Source organism: Cebus imitator, unplaced genomic scaffold, assembly GCF_001604975.1.
Source record: "Cebus imitator isolate Cc_AM_T3 unplaced genomic scaffold, Cebus_imitator-1.0 Scaffold228, whole genome shotgun sequence".
Taxonomy (NCBI): Eukaryota; Metazoa; Chordata; class Mammalia; order Primates; family Cebidae; genus Cebus; species Cebus imitator.
Genome location: NW_016107543.1, coordinates 920,078 through 934,191, shown reverse-complemented (window position 1 = coordinate 934,191; position 14,114 = coordinate 920,078). Strand labels below are relative to the sequence as shown.

General features: G+C 50.8%; 3 protein-coding genes across 8 annotated transcripts in view; 1 reads left to right on the top strand and 2 right to left on the bottom strand.

Annotated features, from left to right (window-relative positions):
• The window catches only part of OSBPL7 (oxysterol binding protein like 7), a 15,871-nt gene extending 13,375 nt beyond the window's left edge, over nucleotides 1-2,496 (bottom strand). For 2 of the 5 annotated variants that reach the window (XR_001816020.2, XM_017497046.2), the window contains exons 1-4: nucleotides 2,322-2,495; nucleotides 861-1,022; nucleotides 632-757; nucleotides 398-451 (exon numbers count right to left, since the gene is read on the bottom strand). Coding sequence is in view for 3 of the 5 variants with exons in the window: in XM_017497046.2 (XP_017352535.1) it covers nucleotides 398-451; nucleotides 632-757; nucleotides 861-935 (255 nt within the window). In the remaining 2 variants the exon portion in view is untranslated. Of the gene's footprint in view, nucleotides 1-397; nucleotides 452-631; nucleotides 758-860; nucleotides 1,023-2,321 lie in introns of all 5 variants that reach the window. The other 3 variants (XR_001816021.2, XM_017497047.2, XM_017497049.2) reach the window with 3 other exon arrangements.
• A 1,605-nt stretch (nucleotides 2,497-4,101) lies between these two features.
• On the bottom strand, nucleotides 4,102-11,859 carry MRPL10 (mitochondrial ribosomal protein L10). Its single transcript, XM_017497058.2, has 5 exons — nucleotides 11,753-11,859; nucleotides 8,531-8,700; nucleotides 7,387-7,551; nucleotides 7,027-7,171; nucleotides 4,102-5,124 (listed from the first exon to the last, which is right to left on the bottom strand). Exons 1-5 carry the CDS (start codon nucleotides 11,802-11,804, stop codon nucleotides 4,871-4,873), a joined length of 786 nt encoding a protein of 261 aa, XP_017352547.1. The 5' UTR covers nucleotides 11,805-11,859; the 3' UTR covers nucleotides 4,102-4,870.
• Nucleotides 11,860-11,879: 20 nt separating this feature from the next.
• LRRC46 (leucine rich repeat containing 46) overlaps nucleotides 11,880-14,114 on the top strand; it is a 6,058-nt gene continuing 3,823 nt past the window's right edge. For both annotated transcript variants that reach the window (XM_017497055.2, XM_017497056.2), the window contains exons 1-2: nucleotides 11,880-12,298; nucleotides 12,399-12,504. In XM_017497055.2, coding sequence (XP_017352544.1) covers nucleotides 12,289-12,298; nucleotides 12,399-12,504 — 116 coding nt within the window. In that variant the 5' untranslated portion in view covers nucleotides 11,880-12,288. The remainder of the gene's footprint in view (nucleotides 12,299-12,398; nucleotides 12,505-14,114) is intronic.

The following is a 14,114-nucleotide window of genomic DNA, read 5'->3' as shown; positions in this document are numbered from 1 at the left end:
ATCAAGAAAAACGATTCCCACCCTCAGGGAATGTGGAAGGGTTGTGGAAGGCAATACCCTCTGGGAGAGATCCTGGGGGCCCATTGTTCCCAGACTGAGAATGGGACCAGGATGAGGGTGGTAAAGCCCCTCTTGGGCACTTATTCTGCCCTGTCCAGAGAGCCTTGTGTGTATGACCTCCCTTAGCATGACAGCTCTGCCTATAGGGGATGGTACTCTCCAATTAGAGAGGAGGAAGCTACAGCCCAGGGATGTAACTTGCACAAGATCACACATTCGGTGAGTGGAGGACCTGGGATTCGGATCCTACTCTGGTTGATTCCAGATACCCCATGCCTGCCCGCGGCATGCTAGGGCCAGACTCCTCCCACAACCCCAAGCCACTGCCCAGACTCACATCTTGCCGGGTTGTTGCATAGTGAAGAATCCCGTCCTCCAGCACAAAGTATCTCTTTGATGTTGCCCAGGAGTGACAGGACCGGGGAGGCCGAGAGGAAGGACATGAGGGAGAACCACACAGATCGGCTTTTCCTTCCCTTCTCATCATGCAAACCCCATTGCACTCCCCGGCAGCTGCCCCCATTCCCACCTGCCGCCATGTGTGGCCCCTCCCTCTGCCTGCCCGCCCTACCTTGTGCCAGCCCTTCAGAGGCCACTTCCTCTTCTTGAGCAGGTGGCCCTCCTGCCTCTCAGGCATGACACCCTCTGTCCCCAGCCTGCCCTGAGGCTCCTCCACCACCTCCCACAGCTCAGAGGCCTGCAGTGCAGGACAGAGGAAGGAGAGCACTGGTGAGACATCAGCCTCAGCCATCCCGGTCTGGATCAAGCTTGGCCCACCCACCACTTTCCCACTCTCTGACCTGCTGAGCACTGCTGGGCTTTGAGGACTGAGCACTCTCAGGCAGGAAGGGAGGATCCCTCTCTTGGAAGTCCATGGAGAAGGGAGAGGCTGCTCCCTGCTGAGGACGAAGAGCAGGGAGCAGGGTGGAAGGGGAAGGATGTCACCTGGTCCTGACAGGGTCCTTGAAGCAAAAGAAAGACCCCATTAATGCAGACCTGCTATCACCTTCCCCACCTCCAACCCCTCCCGTACCCTCTGATATAAGAGCTCTCAACACACCCTCTGCTCACCTGCCACGCCTCTCCTAACTCTGCCCCTCTGCTCCAACCCCACCCATTTTCACCCGATATGGATATTGCCCTGAGAGGTGAACTAGCACACAGCAGACGGGCAGGTGCCCAGGGAAACAAGACATATGCCCAGCCCCGCCTTGGGCACATACTCTGGGGCTCCAGGAAACCTTCAGGGCTTTCTTTGGAGGCTTCCCTGGGAGTGTTCAGAGGTGAAGCAAGGGAGTGACAGAAGAGGCTCCAAGAAGAGACAGAGGGGTTCAGAGACTGGACAAGTGAGACCTCCTGAATCCAGCTGCCTTGCCCTCAGTACCCCTCCGCCCTGCCACCATGGCTCAGAGGCTTCTCTCCCACGATCCCTTTGCAGAAAATGCCCCAGCCTCCCACCGATTGGTCTCCATATTCTTTAGTGTTTGGAGAAACTGAGGCCTGAGATAGCCCCCACTTTCCCATGTCTCCTCCCACCAAATATGTCCCTAGGATGCCCTCTTTGGACCCTCAGTGCCCCCTAAAGCCTCACCATCCCGTCTACCATCCCAGTCCTTAGGGCTCTGAGAAGTGCCACCCACCCCGAGAGGGCAGGACACTGGGCTAATGAAGACACTGCACAAGAGAAGAGGGGGCCCAGGACATGCCCAGGTCTGCACAGGTCCTGCAGCAGTGCCCACAGGCACCCTTGGCACCGGCCCTGGCTATCCTGGCTCCTCCGGGAGATCAATAATGCATGAGGCTCTGCGTGTGTGAGACGGGGGAGGGGACTGAGGGGCGAGGCTGGCTGAGGTGGGGGAAGCAGCCCAGATCTAATGCAGCTAGCAAGCACCTGAGGAACTTAAGCCAAGAGGGGACAGGGATGTGGTAGGAACAAGTGCCCAGGAGGTCGGGGCAGAGGGACCTTGCTGCAAGAGGCTGACCTGGGAGGAAACTCCTGCATTCAGCCATTGAAAGTTCCCAAACTCTTCCGGTGTTCGGGTGTCTCTGCGCCCTTCTCCCGGCCCTGTGGGGATCCTGGCCCCTCACTGCTTGCGGGTGGAGGGGGAGGCTCTATCAGCAGGAAGGTGAGGGGTCTAGGCGAGTCTGGTGGGTGCCCCTCTCCACCTCCATTCCCACCATCTCGGAAGCAGACTCACCAGCTTCAGGTGGGAGGAAGCTCTTCTCCAGGAATGTCAGCTGCTGCCACGCAGCCCCCTTACCTCAGGGTCCATGGACGCCAGTGCTCCTTGGCCCTCACGCCGCTCTGCCTCTGAGTCACCAGCTCCAAGTCACCGGCTCCCTCCTCACGGAGATGAGCAGTGGCAGCAGTTGCTGCAGGAACCAGGAAGGAGACGTCGGAGCCTCCCCTCTAGCCGGATCTCCCCACCTCCCTTTCCCCTGTCCCCTCCTCCTGCCAAGCTCTGGGCAGCCGCTCAGCTCTGCCCCCCTGCTCCCCGGAGGACTCAGGGCTAAGCAGACTGCCCTAGCATGGTTGTGGCTTGGGAGCGGGGGCACAGTCCCCACTGGGCATAGTTCCAGATAGATCAGAGGACTGGGAAACTGCTGGCTGTATGCCAATGTTGGTAAAGGATTTATTCAGATTAGCATGGCAATGACCCTGTTAGTGCCCAAGGCCAATTCCTAACTAACCCTCCCACCCCCATCTCTCATTTTACATCTGAAAATAGACTGCAAAATTTGGAGCCAGCAAAAGTATCAGGTTGACGGTACAGGGACAGATGCCCCCTCCGGGACCATAAGAGAGTGCCAAAGAGCACAGTCAGCAGGGCCGGTCAAGTCAGGAGGGGGACAGCCAGTAGTCCCCACACTGAGGCCTTTCATTAGGGGTGATTTCCCACCAGGTCAGGCCCCATGGGGATCTGAAAATGCCTGTGCGGTTGATGACACCCCACAGCCTACAGTGTTTGATCAGGAGCAGGCCTGGGGCAGTCACAGCTGCTGTTAAAAGGGCTGTAACACTGGTCCCCTCACTTCCCTTTGCCCTTCTGCTGGAGTACTGTGCCCAGCTGCTCAATTCTAATGAAAAATCGGCTCTTAACAAAGATCTAAAATTCATTCAAATGAATGTGGCACAGACCTTACAGCTTTAAGTGCAGCAAAGTGTTCTGGAAAGAAGTAGGTGGGGCCTCAGGTGAGGGATGAGATTCAAGTTTCTTCTCCGACCCCAAAAGTGACATAGGCCACTTATCCCCTCCACTTCATCCTCACTGGGCTTGGTTTATGTTTCAGGGTCTCACATATCTCTCGGGGACACCTGCTGTCTTGGCTCTATTCAGAGCCTCAGCATTGCTCCAGCCACCCCAGAAGGAAGGCGTTGTTAGCACCTGGCAGGGTTCTGGGAGGGATAAAGCTGCTAAGGAGCACTGGGCAGCACTGGCCAGACAAGCTCTGGCATCTAGGAGCCTCAAGGGCCTTTTAAGCCACTTCCCAGTGATTGAACATCCCTGGGCATACAGCACAGGGAGAGGCACTGTGGGAAGCTGGTCCTGGCCCAGGCCACAAAAAAGCTGCTGTAGATCATCCCTGCCAGACAGTGCCTGTCCAAGACTAAGGAAGCGGTGGTATTGCTTCAACTCCGAGAAGAAATGTTGAATAGCCACCATCCCCGGGTCACCCCTGCATCCACCCAGAATGTGCTCCAATCGAGGACGACGGTGCGCTTCGAATTAAGCATCCTATCTTCCTTTTTAGGAACTTCTGGTTCACCAAGACTTGCATGAGGCCTCCTACTCTAGAGCCCTCAGAATTCACAGAGAAACCTAGTTTCCCCCAGCCCTTTTGTTCAGAACCACCAGACTTGCTAGCTAGTAGGCACAGCTGTCAGCTGCCTTTAACAGGGCAAGCATGCACTGGATGCCACTGTGGCAACAGGTACAGGGGAAAAGGATTTTCCTAGGAAGGGAAGTGAGAGTGAGGAGTCAGAGGACAGAGAAGCCCCTGAGAATAAGTCTATAGGGAGGACAACTGTGGAAACCATGAAACAGAGGAAGTAGAATGCATTTCATTTGAGCATAAAGCAGTGCTCCCAATCTTTCCACAGCATGGCACACCCCAAGGGTGGAGAACTAACATCCAAGCACACCAGGATGGAAGATGGGACCCACTTCTGGGTAGCCTGATGAGGAAGCTCCAGTGTAGAAATTCAGGATGCAGTCTTCAGAGCAGAGAGGGCCTGGTTCAAGTTCCTGTTCTACCACTTACTAAATGCATGACCTTGTGCAAGCTACTTAATTTCTCTGTTCCTTCTCTGTGAAATGGGTACCATGTGGTCAGGAGTTCAGGAACTAATACATGTACAGTGTTCAGCATGGAGCCTGGCACACAGCAGGCTCTCACCAGGTGCCATCCTCAGCACGGCTGCTTGGTTGAGCTACTATGGCAGTGGCAGGTTGTGATTCAAGAGGGTAGGCTCAGGAGCCCATGCAGCAAGGGGCAGTGACCAAGGAGGCAAGGGGTAATAGCCTTCTCTTTTCAGCATCTCTGCCTTGGACCTGGAGAATGGAGAGAGACTTTGCTCCTATCAGGTCCCAAGTTGGGAAAACTAAGGACAAAGCCAGTGACTGACAGCCTCCATTTGAAATGGAATCCTCCACATCTCAGAGTGGCCTATACTTGACAATATCATTGTTAGTGAAACCCAAATGACAAATGCACTCCCTCACCCCAGGTTCTTCCACATCTCCCATGGAGGACAGCACAGCCAATAGGGCAGAGTGTATTTATAGGCAGGGCTGACTAAACAGGCTGGCTACGAGTCTGGAACATGGTCAGGAGGATCTGGCTTCCCATTGGCTGACACAACAGAATCCTCGCGTTGCTGTCTGATGTACTGGTCCAACAGGGTGGTCAGCTGGAGGGGCTGGTGCTGGAGCAGGGAGTGGGTCTGGGCCGTGATGCAGGTGAGGCCTCCTACAAGCTCCCCCTGCACCAGGGGCAAGCTGGGGAGCTTGGAGTAGTTGATAAAGCCCTCCCTGCTGAGGATGGTGTCATCGATGCAGCCACCTGGAAGAAAACAGGATCAGTTCAGTTCCTTGCAGATACCTTTCTTCTCTGAAACAACATTCTGACTCTAGGAATTTGCTTTCCATTGCACTTGTCAAAATCCTGCCTCCCCCAGGACCTGGGTTCCACTGTGCCCATGCCACTCCCACTCTCTTGAGATCAATCCCTACTTCCTCACTCTTCCCTCAGAAAACTCTTAATGTATCCACCTGGCCCCGACTCCCATTTAGTGTTTCCTAAACTTCCCTGTAAATAAGAATTAGGCGGCCAGGTGCAGTGGCTCATGCCTGTAATCCCAGCACTTTGGGAGGCTGAGGTAGGTGGATCACCTGAGGTAAGGAGTGTGAGACAAGCCTGGCCAACATGGTAAACACTACCTCTACTAAAAACACAAGAATTAGCCAGGAATGGTGACAGGCACCTGTAATCCCAGCTACTCAGAAGACTGAGGCAGGAGAATCCCTTGAACCCGGGAGGAAGGGGCTGCAGTGAGCCAAGATCGTGCTACTGTACTCCAGCCTGGGTGACACGAACAAAACTCCATCAAAAAAAAAAAAAAAAAAAATCAGGCTGGGTGCAGTGGCTAACACCTATAATCCCAACACTTCTGGAGGCCAAGGCTAACACCCATAATCCCAACACTTCTGGAGGCCAAGGCAGGAGAATTGCTTGAGCCTAGCAGTTCAAGACCAGCCTGGGTAACATGGTGAAACCCCACCTCCACAAAAAATACAAAAATTAGCCAGGCATGGTCGCATGTGCCTATAGTCCCAGCTACTCAGGAAGTTAAGGTGGGAGGATGGATTAAGCCAAGGAGGTCCAGGCTGTTGTGAGTCATGACCGGTCCACTGCACTCTGGCATGGGCAATGAGAGTGAGACCCTGAATCATGGAATGGAAGGAAGTAATGGGAGCTATTGTTTAACGGGTGTAGTTTCAATTTTAGAAGATGAAACGTTCTAGAGATGGATGGTGGTGAGGTTGTATAGCATTATGAATTTACTTAACACTGAACCGTACACTTAAAATGGTTAAGATGGTAAATTTTATGTTACGTGTATTTTATGATTAAAAAGTTGAATAAATATCATGGAGTGTGGAGGGGGTATTAAAATCACAGATTCGCCAGGCACGGTGGCTAACGCCTATAATCCCAGCACTTTGGGAGGCCGAGGCAGGAGGATCACCTGAGGTCAGGAGTTCAAAATCAGCCTGATCAACATGGTGAAACCCCATCTCTACTAAAAGTACAAAAAAAATTAGCTGGGCATAGTGGCAGGCACCTGTAATCTCAGCTACACAGAAGGCTGAGGCAAGAGAATTGCTTGAACCCAGGAGACAGAGATTGCAGTGAAGCCAGATTGCACCACTGCACTCCATTCTGGGCGACAGAGTGAGACTCTCAAAAAAATAATAATAATAATCAGATTCCTATCCCGCCCCCTCCCTACAGAGCCCTATGAAATCTTGATTTCCAGGGGACACATGCAGTATTCTCTATCCCTTAAGTAAGTCAGCATTAGGGCAGTCTGGGAAACACTGGTCACTTGCCCTCAGCACTCTTGACTTGGGCTACCTGTTTTAAATATCGTCATCTGTATGGGTTTCAGCATCTGCCACCCCACTGTTAGACTCAATGTATCTGAATTTTCTCCCCCCGTTCCATGTCTGCCTTCCCTAGTCTTCCCTACAGTGCAGAAGTGACCTGGGGTAGTGAGACAACACAAATGTCTGAATGACAGCCCTCAATAAACGTGCTGTTGACTCAGGCCCCATCCATGAAAGGATGTTCTCTCCAAGAATGTCCACAGTTTTACCAAGACAAGCCTAGCAGATGGCAGCAGGCTGCCGCAGCACCTGCCCCTCTTCACCCCACCCCTAACTGGCAGGGTTGCTTGCTCACCTAGCAGCGGCAGGAATGGCACAGTCCTTAAGATCCGTACCATCTCCTTGACCTTGGGCTCTTCACTGACCAGCAGCATGTTGTGCCCCACAAAAAGGGGCAGCAGATTTTGGTACTTGGAATCCTCCAGGAAAGGCCTCAGGACCTGGGACAGCATAAAAAAATGGCTTATCAGGGACAAGTGGGAGGAAGAGCCACCACGTGGGTCATGGGCCACATTAGGCTGAGGGTACAACCCAAGGGTGGCTCACAGAGAGGAGGAGTAAGAAGTATCATCACTGGGGAACAGATGGTGAGGTCTGAGGTCTGGTGGGCTTTGGGGGAACATACGCAACCCATGCCAAGGGGCCCACTCCCTACCTGGTTGGGGTAGACCTTCACTAGGATCTTGTGTTTCCGCAGCCGGTGTCGCATAAGAAGCTTGTCCTCTGCGCTCAGAGCCACATTCTGGCAGACAGCTATCATTCGGTTGTCCTGGAAAACCGCTGCTATCTCCCGGCGGAGAAGCCTGATGAGGCCTGTCTCCTGAAGTTAGAAAGCGATGCCCAAGGGTTTATCAGCTGTCACTTCTCCTGGCAACCTTGCTCCCTCTGTGGTAGGTTCTAGGGCTTCCAGGGATCCCCAAATGCACAAAAGATCAGGGAACAAGTAGGATAATTGGGCCCCCGACTCTCAGGGACATGTAACATCTCCCACTCCTCTAGCCTTTCACTTTCATTAGATATTCGCAGTCTTTAGCAGTGTTTTCCAAACCTGAGAATGCTCAGTTCCACTCCCCCGAAAACAGGTCTACAGTCTGACAATAGTGTCAACAGTGCTTGACAATAATATTGTCAAAATTACTTCAATCATCAATCTGGTACTATACTCACGTTGAATTATTTTACCAATCATAACTGTTGTGCAGTGTTAGTTTCAAATTGAGACATTTGGCTGGGCACAGTGGCTCATGCCTGTAATCTCAGCATTTTGGGAGGCCGAGGCGGGTGGATTGCTTGAGGCCAGGAGTTTGAGACCAGCCTGGCCAACATAGTGAAACTCTGTCTCTACTAAAAATACAAAAATTAGCTGGGCATGGTAGTACGTGTCTGTAATCCCAGTTACTCAGGAGCCTAAGGCAGAAGAATTGCTTAAACCCAGAAGGCAGAGGTTGTGGTGAGCCGAGAATGTGCCACTGCTACCAGCTTGGGTGACAAAATGAGACACTGTCTCACAAAAAAAAAAAAAGATAGGAGAGATACTCTCCCCAGCCGTACCTGCTAGGGTAGCTCTCACATCTACATTTTTGAAGACAAGAAGGAAATTCAGGAGGCCCGTCCAATCCAGAGCCCAAAAGCCAATATAGAATCAAGTGCAGATTTCATCTTAAAGTATCTGAATCAGGCAAAGTGAAATATCACATGAGTGACAATGACTGAGAGTCGTACTTCACTATGGCCAGAGACAAGATTACTTTCATCCACCATCCCACCACCAAGTGACATGTACCCAAACTCTTCCTTACTTCCTGTGGGGGGCTGGGAGGAGATGGCAGGCATGTTGGGTTGACAGCTGGTTTCGGGGGGATATATTCAGTCACAGCCATCAGCTTCTGTCGCTGAAAGTGCATCACACGACGGTGGCGGGTAACAGCCTTGGAGCCATAGCGGACGGTCTGGAGGGTAGGCAGCTGACCTGGGAGGGTATATAGCAGCATCCTTAGATGCAACCTCTTGGAGGCCCTAGTTTATCCTAGATAGAGAAAAAACACTCCCTAGCAAAGAAAACCACAGCTCACAGAGCTAGACTCAGCACAACAGTGGGACAAGGATTTGTCTGCCAAAAATTCTGAATTTCCAAAGCTTCTCTTCTCTCAGTAAGTGACCTGTGGTCAATTACTTAATACCTTGAGGCTCCCATTTCTCCAGCTCTTCTTTTTTTTCTCACCAGTCTGGAGTGCAGTGGCGTGATCTCAGCTCACTGTAACCTCTGCCTCCTGGGTTCAAGCGATTCTTCTGTCTCAGCCTCCCAAGTAGCTGGGATTATAGGCACGTGCCACCATGACCAGCTAATTTTTTGTATTTTTAGTAGAGACGGAGTTTCTCCATGTTGACCAGGCTGGTCTCAAACCCTAGACCTCAAGTGATCTGCCCACCTCAGCCTCCCAAAGTGCTGGGATTACAGGTGTGTGCCACCGCATCCAGCCTCCGGCTATTCTTAATGTGCAGAAATGCAAGAAAAAAATGAGAAGAAAGGAGAAAATATTTTGAACACATTAAGAAAAGAGGTGGCCGGAGGCAGTGGCTGATGCCTGTAATCCCAAGACTTTGGGAGGCCGAGGTGGGTTGGATTACTTGAGGTCAGGAGTTTGAGACCAGCCTGGCCAACATGGTGAAAACCCATCTCTACTAAAGATACAAAAATTAGCTGGGCATGATGGCGTGTGTCTGTAATCCAAGCTACTCAGGAGGCTGAGGCAGGAGAATCGCTTGAACCTGAGAGGCAGAGGTTGCAGTGAGCCAAAACTGCACCACTGCACTCCAGCCTGGGCAACAGAGTAAGACTCCATCTCCAAAAAAAAAAAAAAAAAAAAGTGGAGGGAAGGAGGATAGAATTGAATACACTTTTTCTCAAAATGGTCAAATAGTAAATATTTTAAGTTTGGGGCCCATGTAATCCTTCTCTAATACCCAACTCTGCCAAAAGCAGCCACAGACAGTACGTAAACAGATAGCAGAAGCTATGTACCAATAAAACTTCATAAAACACAGTGACTGGCCCTGCCATAACATGCCAACCCCTGGTCTAATCTAGTGGCTCTCAAGATATGCCCGCCTCCAACCCAACCAGCAACATCAGCATCATTTGAGAACTGGTTAGAAGTAGAAATTTTGCTGTGTGTGGTGGCTCACGCCTGTAATCCCAGAACTTTGGAAGGCTGAGGTGGGCAGCTCACTTGAGGTCAGGAATTCAAGACCAACTTGGCCAACATGGCAAAAACCCATCTCTACTAGAGTACAAAAATTAGCCAGGCATGGTGGCGCACACCTGTAATCCCAACTACTTGTGTGGCTGAGCCATGAGAATCGCTAGAACCCAAGAGGCAGAGGTTGTAGTGAGCCGAGATTGTGCCACTGCACTCCAGCCTGGGTGACAGCAAGACTCTCAAAAAAAGAAAAAAAGGAATATAAATTGTCAGGCCCTGACTAGACCTACTGAATCAGCAACTCTGGGGTAGAGCCTAACTCTAGGGTGGAGCCCAAAAAATAGTGTGCTGTTTATTTGTTTTGTTTTCTAGAGACCAGGTTTCACTGTTACCAAGGCTGGTCACAAATGGTGTCTTAACAAGCCCTCCTGGTGATGCTGACACATGCTAAAGTTTGAAAACCACTGCTCTAACTACTACTGTGACATCCTCTCCTATGATTTGAAGAGGAGAAAAAAAGTTACACCATCCTCACAGCTCAAACAAGTTTCTCTTTCCTCCTCTCTTCCTGTTTACAGGCAATGCTACACAGCACCCCACAGTAAACGAGGCACTTAAAAGCCCTGAGCCAAAGTGACCCCTTCATCCTCAACACAGACTAGAACTTCCCACTTTCAGCCATTCCCAAGGCTGAGATGTGACCTCAGAAAATGGTCCAGATAGAAGGCAGCTCTAGCAATCAGAGGGTATGGACATTTGCTGGAGTAAGAGGTCTTATTGCCAGCAGCTACAAAACCTAACCGTTAAGACTGTAGGCACGCTTTGAAATCAAATGAAGCTGGATTTTTTTTTTTTTTTTTTAGACAGTCTCACTCTGTCACCCAGGCTTGAGTGCAGTGGTGCGATCTCGGCTCACTGCAACCTCTGTCTTCCAGTTGTAAGCGATTCTTATGCCTCAGTCTCCCGAGTAGCTGGGACTACAGATGTGCACCACCACACCCGGCTCATTTTTGTATTTTGAGCAGAGGTGGGATTTCACCATGTTGGCCAGGCTAGTCTCGAACTCCTGACCTCGGGTGATCCGCCCGCCTCAGCCTCCCAAAGTGCTGGGATTACAGGCGTGAGCCACTGCACTCGGCCGAAACTGGATTTTAATCTTTCTTCCGCCACTTAATAGCTGTGACCTTGGCCACCCAACTGGTCTGAATTCCAGTTGCTACGTCTGTAAAGAGGAGGTGGGAATGTCTTTCTCACAGGGTGCTTTAGATTTAAATGATTTAAAAGATTTAAATGAGCGAACACATATAAAAACAGTTATCACAGTGCCTGGCCTATATTAAGTGTTCAAATCTATTCATTAAACAAATATTTATTACACACCTACTAACATCAAGCACCTCCATCTTAATGTCTCAGCCTAAATGTCACCTGCTGGCTATGCTGAATGAACACGGTTCTGCCCTTAAGGAGTTTAATAGAGGAAACAAACAACTAAACGAATGCAAAATTAGATTGCGACGCAGCTAATGAGTCAAGGAAAGACTTGAGAAGGTGACACTTAGGATGAGACATTAAGATGGAGGCATAATGCAAAGGTCTGGACGAGGAGTGGTCCAAGCAAAAGAAACGCTGGAGACCGGCAACAGCTGGACGTTGTTGCTGTGATTACCAGAGTCTGGAGCACAAGGAACTGGACGGGGTGAGGAGGCCAGCGATCTAGCTGGGGTCAGAGATTATGGGAAGAATCAGTAGTAGAGGAGGGCAGATGAGGACTAGAGATCGCCGGCAAGACACGCCGTGAGGACCTGAGTCACTCCTTACCCGCCTGGGGCAGGAGACCCCCTCGCAGCATCCCCGCCACAGCCGCAGCCATATCCACCGGAAGGATGGACGGAAGCCGAAAGAAGACGGAAAGAGCTAAGGATTGTGGGGTAGCGAACCCTGGGGCCGGAAGCAGTGGGCTTACCCGCCGGCTACGTTTCTAGCACGCATGCGCTGAGCCGGCCAACGGAGCCTGCGTTTACCGCCCCACGCGGCGTCCAATCTCCTAGCAACGACTCCGGCTTCCTAGGAACTGCTCCTTTCTCAACCATTCCTGCCCACAACACCCCAACTTGCTGCCAGCAAAGCCCCTCCACACCCCTCAAACTCCAGACCCTTTACATCAATTTACTGTTCTCTTTGACCTCACCCCAGGAATTTTCTCTGAATCAATCCCTTTTCCTCGTCTCCCAGGTCTCTGAGTTTCTCTTTCCTCCTGCCATCCTGGGTTCCCGCCACCCTTACGGACCGCCCAGGCTGCTAGGCTCCTTTTCATTCTTCTCCAGCCTCAGACCAGCAGCCTTTTATTTTAGTTCATGGCTGGAGGTGAGTATGGAGGTGAGACAGTGGGTAGAGCAGTTGGAAAACAGTGGGGTTAGGCCTCCAAGAATGAGGAAATGTGACTGTTGGACTCATCTTTTCACAGCTAAGTCTGCCCAGGGTCCAGAGGAAGGGGGCGTCTGCATCACTGTAGCCCTTATCACTAAGCGGAACTTGACTTTCCCTGAGGATGAGGAACTGTCAGAGAAGATGTGAGTTCATTGGGGAGGAAAGGGATGCTAGAAGGCTGAAACACTCAGGATGACCAGGTCCCTGGGCTGTACTTATTTGTCAACTGATCTTTGTGTCTCTCCTTACTTACTCCACACATCCAATCAGTGGTAATGTCCAGTTGATTTTCCCTCCTTAAAAATAATTCCATTTCTGTCCGGGCATGGTGGCTCATGCCTGTAATCCCAGCACTTTGGGAGACCGAGGTGGGCGGATCACTTGAGGTCAGGAGTTTGAGATCAGCCTGGCCAACATGGCAAAACCTCATCTCTACTAAAAATACAAAAATTAGCTGGGCGTGGTGGCGGGCGCCTGTAATCCCAGCTACTTGGGAGGCTGAGACACAAGAATCGCCGGAACCTGGGAGGCGGAGGTTGCAGTGAGCCGAAATTGTGGCCCTGCACTCTAGCCTGGGCAAAAGAGTGCGCCTCTGTCAAAAAAAAAAAAAAAAAAAAAATCCATTTTTTTTCCCACCATCCTCACTTAACTGCCTTAGATAAGGTCGTGTTCACCTCTTTCCTATAATCCCAGCACTTTGGGAGGCTGAGGCAGGAGGATCGCTTGAGCCCAGGAGTTTGAGACCAGCCTGGACAATAGAATGAGAATCCTATCTCTAAAAATAAAAGTAAATTAGCTGAGCATGGTGGTGCACACCTGTAGTCCTAGCCACTTGGGAGGCTGAGGCAGGAGGATCACTTGAGCCCAGGTATCTGTGGCTGCAGTAAGCTATCATCATGCCATTGCATGCCAGCCTGGGCAACAGGGTGAGACCCTATTTCTAAAACAAACAAACAAAAAATAAAGTATTTTTAATTACTGTTTTAGAGACAGTGTCTTGCTCTGTTGGCCAGACCAGTCTTGACTCCTCAAACAATCCTCCTACTTCAGCCTTCTGAGTAGCCAGTGATCCTTTTAAATAACAAATCTAATCAGGCACTCACTGATAGAAACTTCCTTGGCTATTACCTCCCAAATAAAATCCCAATGCCTAAGCATGAGTTGACTTCTGCTAGCTTTTCAGTCTTATTTCTGGCCACTCTCCGCAAGTGTACAATTTCCCACACTGTGTTATCACACCTTAATACCTTACTACTTGGAGTATGTGTGAGGGGGTGCAGGGGTAGGGCAGCAGCATTGGTATCACCGTGTGGCTTGTTAGAAGTGGAGAATCTCAGCCCCTCCCCCGATCTCCTGAATTAGAATCTGCATGGGCATATTAGAGTTCCCTTTGAAATGCTTTCTTCCCATATCCCCCTATCTTCATGGCTAATGCCTACTCATCTGTCACCTCCTCTAGGAAGTATTCCCTGATTCCTTCTACTCTGAACTTAGTGCACAGGCTACGTACTCCCTTTGTCCCCTGTACTTGCCTCTGTTACCCACTTGTCATAGATGTTTGGCCTGCTGCTTCTTCTTTCTTTTTTTTTTGAGATGGAGTCTCACCCTGTCACCCAGGCTGGAGTGCAGTGGTAGGATCTCGGCTCACTGCAACGTCTGCCTCCCAGGTTGAAGCGATTCTCCTGCCTCAGCCTCCCATGTAGCTAAGACTACAGGTGTGTGCCACCATGCCAGGCTAATTTTTTTGTATTTT